Source organism: Eriocheir sinensis, unplaced genomic scaffold (genome assembly GCF_024679095.1).
Source record: "Eriocheir sinensis breed Jianghai 21 unplaced genomic scaffold, ASM2467909v1 Scaffold638, whole genome shotgun sequence".
Classification (NCBI taxonomy): Eukaryota; Metazoa; Arthropoda; class Malacostraca; order Decapoda; family Varunidae; genus Eriocheir; species Eriocheir sinensis.
The window spans coordinates 249,740-268,290 of NW_026111985.1; the positions used below are offsets into that span (position 1 = coordinate 249,740).

The 18,551-nt window shown below is 45.1% G+C and overlaps 1 protein-coding gene and 1 long non-coding RNA gene across 3 annotated transcripts; both read right to left on the bottom strand.

Moving 5' to 3' along the window:
- Nucleotides 1-280: 280 nt before the first annotated feature.
- LOC126993583 (uncharacterized) lies at nucleotides 281-1,459 on the bottom strand. Of its 2 annotated transcripts, none has more exons than XR_007747989.1 (3): nucleotides 1,402-1,459; nucleotides 960-1,122; nucleotides 281-772 (listed from the first exon to the last, which is right to left on the bottom strand). It is a non-coding gene; the product is annotated as an uncharacterized LOC126993583 (long non-coding RNA). The 2 variants fall into 2 exon arrangements; XR_007747990.1 differs by having other exon boundaries at nucleotides 1,315-1,404.
- A 6,095-nt stretch (nucleotides 1,460-7,554) lies between these two features.
- On the bottom strand, nucleotides 7,555-15,840 carry LOC126993584 (uncharacterized). The gene is made up of 5 exons (XM_050852718.1): nucleotides 15,589-15,840; nucleotides 15,310-15,447; nucleotides 9,676-9,714; nucleotides 8,136-8,245; nucleotides 7,555-7,678 (listed from the first exon to the last, which is right to left on the bottom strand). The coding sequence occupies exons 1-5, from the start codon at nucleotides 15,811-15,813 to the stop codon at nucleotides 7,555-7,557; spliced, it is 636 nt and encodes a 211-aa protein (XP_050708675.1). The 5' UTR covers nucleotides 15,814-15,840.
- Nucleotides 15,841-18,551: the final 2,711 nt, after the last annotated feature.

The window sequence follows — 18,551 nt, forward strand, 5'->3', positions numbered from 1 at the left end:
TTCATTTTCTGTGGTGAAGGCATTATGTGCCAACTTAGTCAGGACAGACATTCTTGATAGTGAGATCTCCAGCATCTGCATCTGATCTATGAAGACTAGCCCTGTAAGACTTGGACCATATTTCAGCTATTTACTGTAGAGCTCAGATTGTGTTTTTACATCAAAATCAGCATTACCACAGAAAACTTTCATTGCCCAGTATATATTGAATGGCTTCCTCATATCCATTGAAAGGTACTTTAGTTTTGAATGGCAATATCCATGAAATGGGTTTTCTTTGCTGTCTTTCACATTTGCATAATCTCTCGCAGTAATCTGTTAACAAATTTTCTGAAAATACACCACCCAGCTCAGAAATGTCTTCATGAGAGTTTTCAGGAAGTTGAAAAAGATTAGGAGCCAATCCACCCCAGAGTTTCAACACCAGGTTGTCTTCGCTTTGCTCACAGAAAAATGCATGATCATTATTATCCTTCATGAATTTGTATCGACAGAGCAGAAGCACACGACTGTCTGACCAAGGAGACAGGGAAGTCTCCTTGTCTATAGTGGTTTTATCCAGGAAGTCCAGTGAGTCAATCATGAGGAGGACCTTAGCCTTCCTCATAGCCTGCCGCACTACCTCCTCACCATGCTTCTCAACTGATTTAGGAAGGTGATCCAGCATGTGCTTCTCTAGATCCACAGTAGTTGTCTCACAATCAGAGGAGAGAGACTCTAATCCTAGACATTGGACAGCCAGCAAGAAGTCAAATTTAACAAGATTGTGTATCTGCAATAAAGAATACAGGTGTGAAAATGGCAATTTGAAGTGTAATTCATGGATTGTTAATTTGTCTAATAAAGTAACAATTGGATATAGAATAAACATATTTTGGAAAAAAATAACAGTAAGCAGCAAATTATTTTTTTTCTTTGAGAATGTATAGAATGGAAGATTGAAATGCATTTCAGCTCACCCTGTGCTTGCCATGAAGCCAGTAGTGCAGGATGAGGGCAAAGAGGGCCGTCTTCCCACTCTCAGGACGCCCCAGCACCAGCAAGTGTCGAGGTAACTTGGTTGCATCCTCCTGGTGCTTTTTTGTGTGTGAAAAATTCAGGAGATCTGCCACACTGACCTCTCTGAGTGTACAATTATGATGCCTTAAAAAATGGCATTAAGGTAAGTAATTTTGAAATGCATTATAAAAGAATGTTGAAAAATCCTTGCTCATTGCACCTTTTAAATATCAGTCAAGTATACCTACCTAGAAATTCACATGTTCAATAATTTTGTGCTTAGGGTTCTACCACTGGCAGAGCATTATCTTTCACCTGCTCCTTAAATATGGCTGAAGAAGTTTTCCATCCACACCTTGACCCCTCACCCTTCAGTGTCTCCCGGGCCACCCTCACCCTCACCTTCTGTCTCTTTCCCGTTGTTCTTTGAGGTGACAAGGGTTCACAGTATGGAAGATGGCTCTGGTGGCTTATCATTCTTCTTGCCAGGTCAGGTCGATAGGCATCCACCATGCGCTGGTAGTGTTCCCAGTTTGGTTCATTATTGATGCTTTCTGGCAGGTAAGAATATATGCTACCAGGTCCATTTTACGAGAGACTTGAGTTGTGGGAAGATGTAGGAGCATTCAGTTAGTCAGTAATCCTTCTTCCCTTCACCACTTTGAACTTAAACTAAAAATCAGTTGCTTTTATAACATACATAAGCAACCATATTCTAACAGTGTATGATGGAGCTGAAAAGACCCGTTACTTATATAGTATTTCCACTAGAAACTGGCGGGTGGGATAGTGGCGGCTGCAAGGTCAGCCAAGCCCTCACCTTGCCAAGTTACCACACTATCTCGATCAACACCTCTCGCTTCCTCTCATATGTCAGCTATTTACTACCTCTAAATGAATTTGATTATAATTGGATAATCCAATAAGGTCATATGGTGTTAAGATTTCGTTTTTATGATTATAACAAAGATTTTGTATAAAAACCATGACACTTTTTTTATAGAATGTTATGAAGTATAGTGCCGCAGACAAATCTATCCATTTCAGTAGGTGAAGGCCTGAAGGGTGTGGGGGTCACTACACATGATCCAGAGGAAAGATTGGAAGAGGAAGTAGGGAAATGAGGGGAAAATATTGGCAAGTGAGTGACTACATGTAAATGATCTGAAGGAGAGTGAACGAGTTACTGAAAAGAGCAAGAGTAGAAATCGAACACAATTTTGAGATAAGGAATGTGTTTGTGATTTTTAATAGGTCAGTGTTTAGGGCAAAGTCCTCCAAGATTAGTAGTATTCTTATTCTGTGTTACTATTTCCTCTTGGGGGAGGCGGTGGCCGGGCGTGGTGAGTCTGTGGACCTAGGTTCGAGTCCCGCCGAAATACGCTGATTTTTCAACCATCGCAGAGTGGCGGAAGATTCCCCACATGCTGCCCTGATCTTCAATCAACCCTAACTTAAGTGAATTCCTTAAAGCGGAGCACTGGGGGGCAGCATGTGTAGTGCCGACTTGCCTGATGGGCGAGCCTCCCATAACCCACTTAGCCAGGGGGGTAACTCTTTGGCCGACTGGTAAAGGAGTGGCTCTCCCGTTACGCTGGTCGCGGGTTCGATCCCCGGCGCCGGCATACCTTTCCTTGTCTGGATTAATTTCTCGTGTGTTTCGTTACACACAGTGGCCGTGTGGGAGTGATTGATTGATAGTTTATTGTTGCAAGTAAAACAACAAAGGAGAAGGGAGGAGCATGCCATCCCAACCCCCAGGAGAAAAGAGAAAATTCTGGGTATTTCACTGGTGGCAAGGTGGTGGGATCCTCTCCTGTGGTTCTGTTGTGTCACCCCGAGAGGGTAACAGGTAGAGTGATTGGCCATGCTCTCCGAAGTTCATAGAAAATGGGAACTCAACACAGAAATTAATCTAAATAGAAATGGGGAGACGCAGCCGACTTGCCTGATGGGCGAGCTCCCCATAACCCACTTAGCCAGTGGGTACCTCTTTGGCCAACTGGTATAGGAGTGGTTCTCCCGTTACGCTGGTCGCGGGTTCGATCCTCGGCGTCGGCAAACCTTCTTGTCTGGATTAATTTCTCGTGTGTTTCTGTTACACGTATTGACCGTGTGGGAGTGTAGTAAAGAGAAAATTCTGGTATGTCACCTGGGCCAAGCAACAGTCATACCTATATCACGGCACCCACTAACGTACGGGACGGCCTGGGGTCCCCACACGACAGTCTGCCAGCACACCGGCGCTTTAGGCAGCACATAAAAAAGTGTGTGAGTAATAATTGTTGTTGTAGTAGTAATTGTAGTAGGTTAGTTGTAGAACTGTAAAAAAACATACTGAAAACCAGTATAAGCGCAACTTCCTTCCCCCCCCCGCTCACTGTGACGCGCAAGGAGCCCTGTAATGAAAACTTTGTGTTGTTTCATTGATTTTGGTGTAGTCTTAATAAGTCTGATCGAGAATACACCCACCTCTGACAGCTGGTGCAGAATCCCCATGGCTGCTACGTCGACACTGACTTGACAACAGTTGAGCTTACTGATAAAGATATCCTGAGTGCCCAGCCGGCGGAATCATCATCCATGACGTGATAACTGATAAGGTGTTTTGAAGGCACTGATACACTACAGGCAAAGTGATGATAGGTCGCCTGTTCGTATCTGACATTTTCATGCAACCAAGACAGAACATAGTGTTAAATAGTCAAGATATTAATTTAGTGTGCCCAGAAGAGGAAGAGCCCAAGGAGTCTATAAGTTATCTAGAGCATCCTTGGAAGAACCGAAGAAGCTGGCGCACAGCTTGGGGTCTGCAATCTGCATCTGAGGGGCCCGTCATCCACGGAGAGGTATACCTACAAAAGTCATACAGTAGCATTCAATTCGGATTTTCTTTCCCTCAGAATTTCTAAAGGGAGGCCCAACTTTTTCCGTGGTCTTGCCCCCCCTCCCCCCCCGTCCACAACCCTCCGGTATGTACGCCACTGGCAAGAACATAAACAACTGCCCGTGAGAGAGAGAGTGAATGTCAGTAATGATTTTGAGAAACCTCTCCTCATCTACCAAGGCGATGTGTTTTCCTGATATAATTTTTTTAATTCCCTAAAATGTACTGAAGACTGCCTGTTTCATTAATTTTCTACACACACACACACACACACACACACACACTCTCTCTCTCTCTCTCTCTCTCTCTATATATATATATATATATATATATATATATATATATATATATATATATATATAATTATTACATCATGTATATCTGCGAGTTTTCGTTAAGAATGTTGAAGCTTCGAACAGTGTCCCGAGCTGGCGGCCGCGTTCATGCCGCGGCAGTCTGGCAACACAGGCAGGAGCGGCAGTCTTGGCGTTGTCACGGAAGTTTGTGTGGCTGTCGCGTGTATTTCGTAACGTGCCGCTGCTACTCAAGACGAAACCAGTGCCACTCAGGCATGACGTCCTGCAGGGGCTGCTGCTGTCACCTCGGTTCTCACTCAGGCCTGGGCGCTGGCTGCACCTTTCCTGGTCCTGGCTGCTCGTCTGGCCGCTATTGAATTAGCCTCATCACGACCCGCTGAGGTGAGCTCACTTGTTTGATTTGTTCTTCGAGATGAGTATTTGACAACACAGCGGATTTTTGGGCACATCTTGCTCCATTTTATTAGGGGAGTACAAGACTTGTGACTCGTTAAATTCGCGGGGTGGAGGGGGTGTCGTTGTGGGGGGTCATTTGTAAGGTTATGAAGGTGGATGAGGTTCTTTGGATTAAGGATGAGGTGCTGATTGATGAGGGGGAGGCTCTGAAGGTCCAGGAGGAGGCTGTGGAGGCCGAGGGAGAGGCTGTGGTGGTCAAGGAGGAAATAATAGAGGTCAGGGAGGAAGTTGTAGAGGTCGAGAAGGAGGAGGTTGTGGAGATTGAGTGCCAGGGTAATTGTGAAGGGTGATAAGGGGGTTATGGGAGTTGAGGAGGAGATTGTGGGGATTAAGGAGGAGCTAGGGGTTGAGGAAAAGGTGGAGGTCGAGGAAGGGGGGGAGAGTTGAGCAGTAGGTAGCTAAACAAATTGTCGGATCAGTATGGTATTTCAACACCAAGCCTTTTACACCCCTACATAATTTATGGCCCACATATCATATTGCTATATGCGTTTACGAAGGAGTTTACTCTGTATATTAAGCTGAAGCCAGGAGGTCACGTCTACACTTTCAGAGGACGCGTCCCCACCCCCCAAACACCCCCACCACCCTCCCATATTTCCCCCCTCCATCCTCCTTTCGTATCCCTCCCCGTCTCCTCCTTACCCTCCCCTCCCCTCATTACTCAATTTCCTGCCTCTTCCATTATGTTATACCGTTTACTTTATGTAGGTACTGTACTTATAGCTACATATGTCATATAGGTATGCATCTAAGTAATGCAGTGTGTGCAGCTTTCAATATTACTTAACATGTAACGTGGGAGTACTGCAAGCTTTCATGGAGGCAAACGCATATCACGTTGTTCATTACTGTATAACATCATGTTTACGCAAATGTAGTAGGAGGCAAATGTGCTGTACGTAGGTCCTATGGCCAGCCGAATGAACACGCTCTATTTGTATTACCTGTGGCCTTGACTTTCTTGTAATAACTTGTTCTTCTTTAGAACATAGTGTATTTATCACACAACATGGTCAAGTTGACATTATATTATTTTGTTGACTTGTGTCGTTCATAACCACAGGGTTCCATATAAATTGCACAATTGTTCTTTCTGCATCACTGCATCTTTGTTTATTGATGCCAATGGTAATAATGGCGTTGTAGCTTATCAAGGTTACATTTGAGGCAATAAATATACAAAATATGCTGTGGGATATTATGAAGTTACTGTATGTTATACATTGTATTATTTTTATGAAATGAAAGTATTATGATCGATATACGAGTATGCATTGTAGGAATAAAAATAGGCAAACATGATAGTACACGATTTAATCGCAGTCACTGTCCAGGAACACATCATCATCCTCCTCGCTTTCATCATCGCTGGCGACGTTGATGATTACGGGTCCCACCGGCTCATGGATGTTATCAGACCTCCAGTACCCTTTTTCATAGTTTTGGGAATGTCTGACCGCTGCCAACCATACTTCTAATATTTACTCCGAATGTATTCCGTACCAATGTACGTGATGGTATGTAGTACCATACCTCCCTATCACGTACACGTGTGCGGGACGGTGATAAAGGGGTTAAGGGAGACGGGGAGGGGGTGGGTGAGGTATAATGTGAGTGTGGGAATAGTCTGGGGGTTGGTAGGGGTGTAGGCGGGGCTAGACGAGTACCCCACATTCGTTCGAATGTGCATACGACCTTAGTGACCATGCCTGGCTTCGGCTTAATATACAGGAGTAAACTCCTTCGTAAACACATATAGCAATATGCTATGTGGGCCATAAATTATGTAGGGGTGTAAAAGGCTTGGTGTTGAAATACCATACTGATCCGACAATTTGTTTAGGAATTATTTGCGAAAAACAGTGTAACACGGCCAGTGAAACCCATTAGTAGAGCGACGAAAATGAGAATGAGGTGGTTATGTTGTTAGGACTCAGGTCATCTGCCTTTCCTATCGCGTCCCCTTACTGAAGATTTTATTATGATGTTCTGTCGCAGTTCTCTAGCTAGCCGAAGCACACGAGATAATTTTCCTTTCAACTGTACACCTTACCTTTATTATGTGATAGGGATGTGTGGTGAATTCAGGTTCAGTGTTTATGGTTGTGTCAGCGAGATTAAGTACAGGATGTAAAAACCGAGATGTCTTGTTGAGATGACGTAATGTAATTAAGTGTGTGTGTGTGTGTGTGTGTGTGTGTGTGTGTGTGTGTTTTAAAGAAACTAGAACTGGATAAATGTAGGTTACTCTTCTACGATACGTGTTTCCGTATATGGTAAATTGATACACGGCCCGGTAGCTCAGTGGATAGAGCGTTTGCCTCACAACCAGAAGGACCGGGGCTCGATTCCCGGTCGGGTGAAGATAAGTTGGCCCATCTTCTTCACGTGTAGCCCCTGTTCACCTAGCAGTGAGTAGGTACGCGGCGTCAGGCGAGTTGTGACCTCGTTGTCGCGGTGTGTTGTGTGTGAGTGGTCTCAATCCTACCCAAAGATCGGTACTATGAGCTCTGTGCTCTTCCGTAGGGGACCGGCTGGCTGTCTCGAGAGAGACCCGCAGCAGATCAAGAGGTGAATTATACACACACACACAAAAAAAAAGTTCCTTAAATGCCCTACCCGTAGCCTACATTTCACAGCTTCTCGTAATATTAAGTAAACGGAAAACGGATGGGGTTCGCAATAGTATTATATAAATAAAAAAAAAAAGATCGGTAATCAACACTTATTGGGTTTGAAATCAAGACATCGAACTCCAAATCCATGAAAATTACCTGTTTGCGATACGTGTAAGCCCTGGCAGACGAAACTCAAACCAGAGAAGAAAAAAGGATAAAAGTGATCGTGTCAGCCCTTAGAAGACAATGCCGGTGGATGCTGGAGAGAAGTCCGTCATGATGAAGGCGGCGGAGTAGGGGCACAGGAAGAGCTCCTTGCAGGGTCCTCCTGCTGCCCGTGCCACACCGCCTTGTCGTACCGCCCGTAGAAGCTCTGCTCGTCACTCTCCTCGCGACCCCTGATAACATATTGAGTGGTTGTTACGGGCTGTACCATGAAGGATAGCGGTAGTATTAGTTTATGTGGTCACCGTTTGGATACTGGAGACACTAAACTAATAAATTCTTGTATGTAGTTTGTGGTGAGATTGAAGAGGCGCCATGGCTCAAATAGTAATGAAGACTTTAGGAATAAGGAAAGAGTGAAGAAAATAGTGAATGAATTAGATAAGAGGTTTGACACCATACAAGAGGAACGAAAATGGAGAAGTATTGGAAAAGTAAGGAAGAACGGAGGAGTAAAGAAGGGGCTGAAGAGGTGACATGAACGAACGAAAAAAAAAAAGTGCTTGTTAAGGAAAGAGAGCGTGAAGAATTACGGAGTGAAGGGAAGAGTGACATGTAGCGAAGAAAGCATGAAGTAAAGGATGAAAAACGGAGTAATCAATGACAGTGTGAAGGTCAATGTTGCATTACCAGAAGGGCAGCAGGATGGTGACCTCGCTGTCAGTCAGGTCGAGCTGGTCCTTCTGCGCCAGTTCACACACCAGCCGCAGCCCACACTGGTCCTTGTCCTTGGCGGCGATCTGGAGAGAGAGAGAGAGAGAGAGAGAGAGAGAGAGAGAGAGAGAGAGAGAGAGAGAGAGAGAGAGAGAGAGAGAGAGAGAGAGAGAGAGAGAGAGAGAGAGAGAGAGAGAGAAATTACATAGAATTACATAGAAAATCAGACCACACAGACCCCATGGTCCAGACTTGGTGGTCTGTCCTTAAACCTAAGTGATTTTACATTAATCAGAAGGCTCCAAAACGTTGCATTTCTACTCGAGTTGATATTAAGTTGAAGGAAGTGACGGTCGAGCTAATTTTTGAAGGAGTCAATCGTGTTACACTGGACCACTGATGGTGGAAACTTATTCCATTCTCGCACTACAACGTTGGTGAAGAAAAATTTGGTGCAGTCTGAATTTACTTGTCTACATCTGAGTTTTACGCCATTGTTCCTCGTGCGCAAAGTGTCATCGATCATAAACAATGTTGATCTGTCTACATTCGTGAAACCATTAAGTATTTTAAAACATTCGATCAGTTTTCCTCGGAGGCGACGTTTCTCAAGAGAGAACATGTTAAGGGTAGAAAGCCTTTCTTCGTAGGATTTGTTGCGCAAGGAAGGGATCATTTTCGTTGCCCGACGCTGAACACCTTCTAATTTAGCAATATCCTTTGCATGATGGGGAGACCAAAACTGTACCGCATATTCCAAATGGGGTCTGACTAAACTATTGTAGAGCGGGAGTATTACATCTTTATTCTTGAATAAAAAGTTTCTTTTAATGAAGCCCAACATTCTGTTCGCTTTATTTGCTGCATCGATGCATTGCTGTGAGAATTTGAGGTTTGACGCGATTTTGACCCCCAAGTCCTTGACGCATTGAACGCTTTTGCGTTTAACGCCGCGCATTTCGTAATCGAACTTCTTATTCCTCGTTCCAACTTGAAGGAGAGAGAGAGAGAGAGAGAGAGAGAGAGAGAGAGAGAGAGAGAGAGAGAGAGAGAGAGAGAGAGAGAGTTAACCCCTTATACTGGCTTTGTACTTCATTTCTATATTAATTCTTCGTCTTTCATCATTTATCCGTGTATGGAGGCAATTACAATACCCAAGTGAACAGTGTAATAATAAATAGGGGGATATAAAAGGCTGGAATGAGTTTTAAAGCTATGGAAACCGAAACCAATCCAAAAGTAATAATTTAGCCTAATCGTGTCCCTCTCCATCCCCTTTTCTTTAAGAGTTCCTCCGCGAGACCAACACGCCCACATTGGATAAGGCTTTCGTAGAGGTTGTGGGTGTTTCCATGGCTAGTTTTGTGAGCCTAGTGATAGTTTAACAAGGCTTCTGCACCATGGATGTGATAAAAAAAAAAAAAATCATGAGAACCCGACTAATCTCCTTTGTGACCTTTGGAAATATTTGTCTCGAGAGTCGGAAGCATGTGAGAAGACAGGTCTCTGCACTAACCTGTCCGTAGAGATCCTCGAGCTTCTCCTTGCCCATCGCCTCCTCCAGGCTCCTCCTCCTCCTGCCGCAGCCGCCACACCAGCCGCCGCCACAGCCGCCGCAACCGCCGCCGCCGCCGAAGCCGCCGCCGTAGCCGCCGCCATAGCCGCCACCAAAGCGACGCCCGACGACGAAGCCCTGACACAAATTAATGGAAAAAGATGGTATTGTAGGGAAAAGGACATTAGGGAAGTCGACAGGGTATTAAGCTCCCCTTGTTAATAGAGTGAAAGCTCGAATGGTTAAATATGTATTTAATGGGGAAAAAATAGATTAATGATTGATTGATGATGTGATCGTATTTGAACAGAATGAAGATGAGAGGCCTGGAAATAAGTGTGACACTATATTAGACTATCACACTCACTATTTGCCTCATTTGCATTTCTTACCATTCTAATTTTAGTATTTCGGGGTCATTTTCTGTCATAATTTACAAACTTATCACTGCAGGTCAAAGACTGAACTCGCTATTTGTCTCATTTCCATTATTTTCCATTTGAATTTCAGTACATTGGGAGATTTTTTTCTTTCATATAATTTACAAACATATCAGTGGTATCAAAGACTGAACTCGCTATTTGTCTCATTTGCATCCCTTAACACTTGAATTTCAGTATTTTTCGGGAATTTTCTTTCATAATCTATAAACCTAATAGTGCAAGTCAGAGATTCTATCCCATTACCACATGAAATAGTTAACGCTGCTCTTTAATCCTTCAGTTACTCACCCCGGCGACGAAGCCCCGCCCGCAGCAAGGCTCGGGGGCGGCGGCTGGGTTGGCCTCAGCGACGGGGGCGGGAGAGGGGTTGGCAGCGGCGGGCCCCAACACCACCTCCACCATCAGCACCACCACCAATGCTACAAGGGATCTCATTGCCACCAGCTACGGGAGGGAAACATGATATAGATGAGGTAAGTAAAAAAAAGTTGCTCATGGTTAATAAGTATTGGTTTTTATAGTCATTTGTCCGTAAAGGTTAAGGCGTCGCCCGTTGGTGTTCTCGCATTCGCTGTTTTCACTTTGCAGTAGTAATGTTATGCGGACGATGAACATTAGCGAACAGTACCCAGACACTGCGTCGTCATCATCAGTCGTCCTTACAGTCTCCAGGCTCGTAGTGGCGTCTGTCTGGTCCGTGCTTCTCTTTCGTACCGTCTCGTTTCACTGACTTGTTTTTTTTTTGTTTTTTTTTTCTCGAAAACGTAAATACCACGTTGGAATCATATAATCCCTTTCATTGATTATTTTCACATAACTTACATGTATCTATTCCTTCCGTGCCACTCAATACACCCACCCTCTTGCCCATCAGGTGTATTTAACATGATAGCGAGTGTATTACTGTAGTGCTGACTTGCCTGATGGGCGAGCTTCCCATAACCCACTTAGCCAGTGGGGTATCTCTTGGCCGACTGGTAAAGGAGTGGTTTCCTGTTACGCTGGTCGCGGGTTCGATCCCGGCGCCGGCAAACCTTTCCTTGTCTGGATTAATTTCGTATCGTTACACGCAGTGGTCGTGTGAGTGTAGTAAAGGGAAAATTCTGGCATTTCATTACTACGTATCAAATAACCAATGTCCGTTGTCGATTACCGCAGAAAAAAATTATACGTTGCCCAATCAGACACCAAAGACATTCAAATCTTTACGTGCATTTCCTTGAGGTCGCTGTTCAGTGTTCCTTCTTTCGTCCAGACGGCACACTTGTTAGACTGGGACCTGGGCGCGGTTGTTGCCTTGACTGTCGAAACCAGGCCTCTGAATTACATATGCCATGCATAATGAGACTCCAGACCAGCTGGTTTTCCTGTCCCGCACCGATGACGACCAGTGCTCTTCTGATGCTGTGTCGTCACATTCTCAGACACCTTCATTATGTTTAGTGAGCGCCTGCGTCTGGGTCGCCACTACTGAATGTAGGTTACTGAATACCGGACAGCGGAAGGTACACATTTTAATACCACCATGAGTCCTCAGACTACGCCACGATATAAATCTTCAATATAAAACTGGGGCACGGCAGGCAAAAATGAACTCTGTAGACAATCGCACTTAATAACTTACAGTTAAAAGAAAGATTTGTGCGGCAACTGAACAGTGATCGAGGAACTGTTCATGAGGTTACCGATTTAATTATCTTTCTCAACTCTGCTGTTAAATGAAATTTTCCAATTAAAATAAGCGACGCGAACAACACGAGTGTTAGACGAATCTAAGGGGAATACACGAATAATACGAATTGAAGACGTCTCAACCAGACACACGAAAGCGCACATTCCCAGTAAACACTAAAAAGTTCACGTGTTAAAACTAAAGTAAAGCGTGCATGATGGCCAGACCCTGGTCAGCCTCGCCGCACCGTCCCACCTTATTGCTCTGCTGTCATGGGATCGTCCCACCGCACAGTCTGTTTCTGGTGCTCATTACCCCGTGGCTCCATTTTATACCCGCTTGTTCAAGCGACACGGGATCGCGGGCCCCGACTCTGAGGCTCCTCTTGTTTACTTCTGATGACCCGCTGGCCTGCAGGGTTACGCAATACCCTCCTTTGTTTCTTCAAGAAGGAGTAGGAGTGTTTGAACGCTCTGCGCAAACATTTTTTTATGCAGAATCGGGAGTCTGTGATGGAATTAATTGCCGATAATATTTATTTGACAATTGTTGAGCTTGTGCCATGCTTTAAGGACATGAAAACCTGAATCGATGCTTAGTCAGCGACTCAGCTTTATAAGGAGAACCGACCACTCTGCAAGGAGCGAGAAAAAAAGAATCACCACAACCATCACCATTCCGAATACTACTACTACTACTACTACTACTACTACTACTACTACTACTACTACTACTACTACTACTACTACTACATAATTATGTAATAATAATAATAATAATAATAATAATAATAATAATAATAATAATAATAATAATAATAATAATAATGACAGCATAGCAACAGAAGATACAAGAGTCTCTTTACCTGTCATCGATTCTCACGCGCGGGGTGGGGAAGGTGAGGAGCGTTTCTTCCTCGTAATAGTTCAAACAAACGTGTTGACCCAGGCTGCTCAGGCGGCTACACGGGGACCCGAGCGTTGCCCCCTGGGGGACGGTTGCACCTGCCCGCCTCGCCCCGTGACATACTTACCTAAAAGGCTTAAAATGCCACGTGTAAGCTTGCGTAAAAGTCGATTTTTTAATATTTTTATAAGGGTAAGTTTAGGGGTGGATTTGATATGGATTCTAGTTCTCTAAGAGCTTAATGGCCTTCCTTTCGATCCTATTGCAATCTTGCTTATGACTCTTTCATGAGTATATACAGGGCCTTAATTTTGGGGACTAGGGCTACCCCCTTTTTTTTACAGCAGAGGAGTCAGTTCAAGGGCAAAAGAATAAGTAACAAATGTTAAAAAAAGATGCTCCTAAAAATAGTTAGAGGAGTGGCCGAAAGATAGGTCAATTTCGGGAGGAGAGGTGTCCTGATACCCTCCTTTTGAAAGAGCCTCAAAATGCCCCTAAAAGACCTTACTTTAAAAAAAAAAAATCCGCCTAAATGCTCATGCTCGCTTCGCTCGCCACCCTCCCCCCTACCTCAGGAACCCATGATGCTCTCTGGCCCCCCTTAAAAATCTGCAAATTACGGACCTGATATATAGTAGTTAAATTCTGGTTCATTTGTTCACTTTTCCCTGCTCTTTTTTCAGTGACTCGTAATAAAGTTTTAAAGAAGGTGGACGATGCAGTTTTGTTTCAATGTTACAAGAACCATTACAGTGAAGAACAAGAAATAAACAACGATATACGGTATCACTGAAAAAAAAAAAAAAGGTGACCGTCAAACTGGCGATTAATCCGTGAGACTGGTTCGAGGCCTTTTACCTGCATAGTCCATTAACGCCAACTCCGCCTGAACGGGCATGAGACGCGCTGCCCAGAAGTCGACCCTGCTCAGCGGGTTGTTTTCGTAAGAGACAATGCCGAGTGGAGGAGGCCAAGAGACGCCGACAGAGTTCATGGATTGAGCAAGTCGATAGTAATAGAAGTAGTAGTAGTAGTAGTAGTAGGAGGAGGAGGACGAGGAGGAGGAGGAGGAGGAGGAGGAGGAGGATCATCAGCAGCAGCAATAACAATCGTAGCAGCATCAGCAGCAGTAATGATAGTTTTAATAGGTCGAAATTAGCACTGGCGATTTATACGTGCTGTTGCGAATAAGAACAATATATTGTTAATTCTTTATTTGTACAAAAATATTACAAAACGGAGACGGTAACATTACGTAGGAGTGAAACCTCGAAGACATCTGCAGCATCATTTAGTTGTCGGTGTGTGGCGGTAGTCCGTGGTGGTGGTCGGTGGTGTGGTGGTATGTGATGGTGGTGGGGGTCGGTGGTCAGAAGGTGACGTTTGTGGCGTTGGTGGGCACCTCTCCCATGATCTGCGGGGCCGTAGGGCACAGCGGGAAGAGCTTTTGCAGGGCTCCTGTGCTGCCCGTGCCACACCGCCTTGTCGTACCGCCTGTAGAAACTCTGCTCGTCACTCATCGCGGCCCCTGTGTGTGTGATTCTGTTGAGATGTATGTTGTGTCATCGAAGAAAACTACGCCAGTGGAAGAGTTTGAAAGTTTCGTTTAGTCGGCGCAACATCTGTGGTCATATGCCGAGAGAGACAGAAGGAAGGAATTATAGGAGAAGAGAACAGATCCCAGGAGACGGACACAACCCTGATTAATACCTGGTACACCCATTCACTGTTGGGTGGACAGGGGTGTAGGGTATCGGAAAAGCCGCCCAAATTTTTCCACTGCCCGGGAATCGACTACGCCAGTGAATGTCGTCAATATCATCTCATCGGTGGTGGCCGAGGAAGAGCATCCATGCGGGATAGCGCTTCCAGGTATGCAATGATTTTACTCATTGAGATCAAAAAGGTATACCACGTGAATTTCTTGGCTTCAGGAGCAAAACCTCTACGCAAAAAAATCGTTAGTTACTGGATGGATCGAGAATATACTAAGTAGTTTTTTGCTGTCAGGTTGTTATTGTCTATCAAAATATTATGGCAAACATTAGTGGTAATAAGCTCAACTTTTCCTTTACTATAAATATGAAAACACAAGAGCCATCACTACGACATTTGAAATACGCTGTTATGCTATAGAACTTTTTTAAGAAGAAGCTTAAACACAGTAAGGAAGGACTACCCCGGCGAGTGCTGTGTTTGAAGTGCACACCAGCCTGCACACCTCCCGCCTTCTCACCTGTACGGGAGGAGGATGAGGGTCTCGTCGCCGGTCAGGTAGTTGGGATCCTTCTGCGCCAACTGCACACGAGCCGCAGCTCACACTGGTCCTTGTCCTGCGAGGCGAACTGCGGCAAGACAGAGACTGATATGTAGTTGATACGTCAATTATTTTGCCTTCTAGTACAAATATTTGCCTTCTATCTATAGTTCATAAACCTCAACAATATCCAAAGTATCTCGAGCGTGTATGTGTGATGAGCGCCAAGTGCATGTGGCACCAGAACTGTCACTGAACGCCAGCCTCACACAGCCTCACCTTCTCAAACATGGCCTCGATGATGTCCCTTCCATGACCTCGTCCAGACTCCTCCTCTTCCTGCCGTAGTGGCCGCCGCCGCACCACCCGCAACCGCCATAACAGCCGCCGCAGCCGCCCCCACAGCCCCCGCACCCGCCGTGGTGGTGCCCGCCGTGGCGTCCGACCACGAACCCCTAAAATGTTCTTAATTAGCACTTCATCCAGTATCACCTGCTCGAGAGAGGGCATTATTAGTATCTGTAAACAGTTTCATCCAAGTCAAAGAATTTTTTTAATTTTTTTCGCCAAAGAAATTTACGTGTCGCGTCGCTCACCCCGATGAAGCCCAAAGCCACGGCGGCGAAGCGTCCTCGGCGGCAGCAGCCGTGTGGCGCCGCAGCCCCCTCCGTACCCGGCGGCTGCTCGACGCCCACGCCCAGCAGCACGACCACCACCACCACCCACACGCCCGCCGGTGACGCCACGCCTAGCTTCATGGCTTGGGGAGGAGAGGAAAATCTGAGGGTCGGTGTTTTCTCAGGGACTTGAATCAAGGCCATGCATGCTTGAATGCCCCTCTTTTATTGGTTGTGTCTTCGTTTTACTAGTCAAGATCTCTTGCGTTGCGAAACTTTTGAAGTTGCACAGGGTGTGGCAAATAAGAATGCACGCAGAGATTCATATATCAACCCTCAAAATACACACACACACACACACACACACACACACACACACACACACACACACACACACACACAGAGAGAGAGAGAGAGAGAGAGAGAGAGAGAGAGAGAGAGAGAGAGAGAGAGAGAGAGAGAGAGAGAGAGAGAGAGAGAGAGAGAGAGAGAGAGAGAGAAATTTACATAGAAAATCAGACCACACAGACCCCATGGTCCAGACTAGGTGGTCTGTCCTTAAACCTAAGTGATTTTACATTAATCAGATGGCTCCTAAACGTTGCTTATCTACTCTAGTTAATATTAAGTTCAAGGAAGTGACGGTCGAGCTTGTTTTTAAATGAGTCAATCGTGTTACACTGAGACCACTGATGGTGGGAGCTTATTCCATTCTCGCACTACAACCTTGGTGAAGAAAAATTTAGTGCAGTCTGAATTTACTTGTCTACATTTGAGTTTTATGCCATTGTTCCTCGTTCGCAAAGTGTCATCGATCATAAACAATTTTGTTCTGTCTACATTCGTGAAACCATTAAGTATTTCAAAACATTCGATCAGTTTTCCTCGGAGGCGACGTTTCTCAAGAGAGAACATGTTAAGGGTGGAAAGCCTTTCTTCGTAGGATTTGTTGCGCAAGGAAGGGATAATTTTTGTTGCTCGACGCTGAACACCTAGTTTAGCAATGTCCATTGCATGGTGGGGAGACCAAACCGTACCGCAGCATTCCAAGTGGGTCTTACCAACTACAGAGCGAGTATTACACTTATTCTTAAATAAAAGTTTTTTAATGGCTCAACATCTGTTCGCTTTATTTGCTGCATCGATGCATTGTTGTGAGAATTTGAGGTTTGACGCGATTTGACCCCAAGTCCTGACGCATTGAACGCTTTGAGTTTAACGCCGCATTGCAATCAAACTTTTTATTCGTTCCAACTTGAAGGACCTGGCACTTGTCTACGTTAAAGGGCATCTCCCATTCATCCGACTAAGTTGAAATTTTTGTGCAAATCCTTCCAGGTTTTTGCCTGTCTTCGCCGTAGAACCGACGAGAGAGAGAGAGAGAGAGAGAGAGAGAGAGAGAGAGAGAGAGAGAGAGAGAGAGAGAGAGAGAGAGAGAGAGAGAGAGAGAGAGAGAGAGAGAGAGAAATTTACATAGAAAAAATCAGACCACACAGACCATGGTCCAATTAGGTGGTCTGTCCTTAAACCTAAGTGATTTTACATTAATCAGATGGCTCAAAATGCTGCTTTTTCACTCTAGCTATTATTAAGTCACAAGCGACGGTCGAGCTTGTTTTAAAGGAGTCAATCGTGTTACACTAGACCACTGATGGTGGAGCTTATTCCATTCTCGCACTACAACGTTGGTGCAGAAAATTTAAGTAGTTGAATTCATTTGCCCACATTTGAGCGAAAGCATTAAATTCTCGTTCGCAAAGCAAGTCATCGATCATAAACAATTTTATTCTGTCTATTCGTGAAACCATTACATTTAAAACATTCGATCAGTTTCGGAGGCGACGTTTTCAAGAGAGGAACATGTTAAGGGTGGAAGTTTTCTCTTCGTAGGATTGCTGGCATGAAGGGATAATTTTGCTCGACGCTGAACACCTAGTTTCTGGCAAATGTCCGCATGGTGAGTTTTCACGCCGCGTATTTGCAATCGAACTTTATTTTTTGTTCCAACTTGAAGGACCTGGCACTTGTCTGTTAAAGGGCATTCCCATTTATCCGACTGTTGAAATTTTTGTGCAAATCCTCTTGGAGTGCTTTGCCTGTCTTCGTCAGTGAGAACCGAGTTACCAACTTTTGTGTCGTCTGCAAATCTCTACTAATGCGATTATTGAGTTCAACATCCACGTCGTTGATGTAAATAATGAAGTACCGTCAAGAACTGAGCCCCTGAGGGACGCTTTTCACTAGTGACCGGCGCCTACCTGTGAGAGGAGAGAGAGAGAGAGAGAGAGAGAGAGAGGAGAGGAGAGGGAGGAGAGTGTGTGGATCACCTGATCGGGTCTTTAGAGCGTTAGGTGGACTGTCCTGGAATCTTGGCTTGTCCCGCGCTACGGCAAGTCCTGTGAGGGCGAGGACGTCCTGAGGGCGAGAGATAAACCGCATGCTGCGGGAGGAGGCCTCAAGCTCAGAGGATCGCTCATCAGCAGCGGTGGCTACGGGCGGAATACTAACAGGTGAGAAGAACGAGGGAGAAGGCAATGGGCGGGAAGGAGAGGATGCTTATCGGCTGGCAATGAGAGCGTTATTGTCAAGAGGAAAGACTTGACTACTGGTCGTGTTGGAAATTCGGTTAGAAAAAAAATTGTTCACGTTTAGTGGATTAGATTTATTTTGTATTATTTATTTTCGGCGTTCTATTACGCCATTGCTAGCGTTGAGGACACTGATGTCGGCCCCAGACGTCACATTTCTCCTTGCATGGCTCGGGGGCCCCTTGATGCTCCACTTGGCAGAAATTGCGACCATCTTTCGGCCACCCGGCGATGATCAGTTGTTCAGCTGGAGGAACTCAGTTTATAGCGCCGCTTTTCACATCCGTGTTTTCCCTTCCCGCTTTCGTTGAGGAGTCGATTTGTGAAAGAAGGACCGTAACTTGATGATAATAA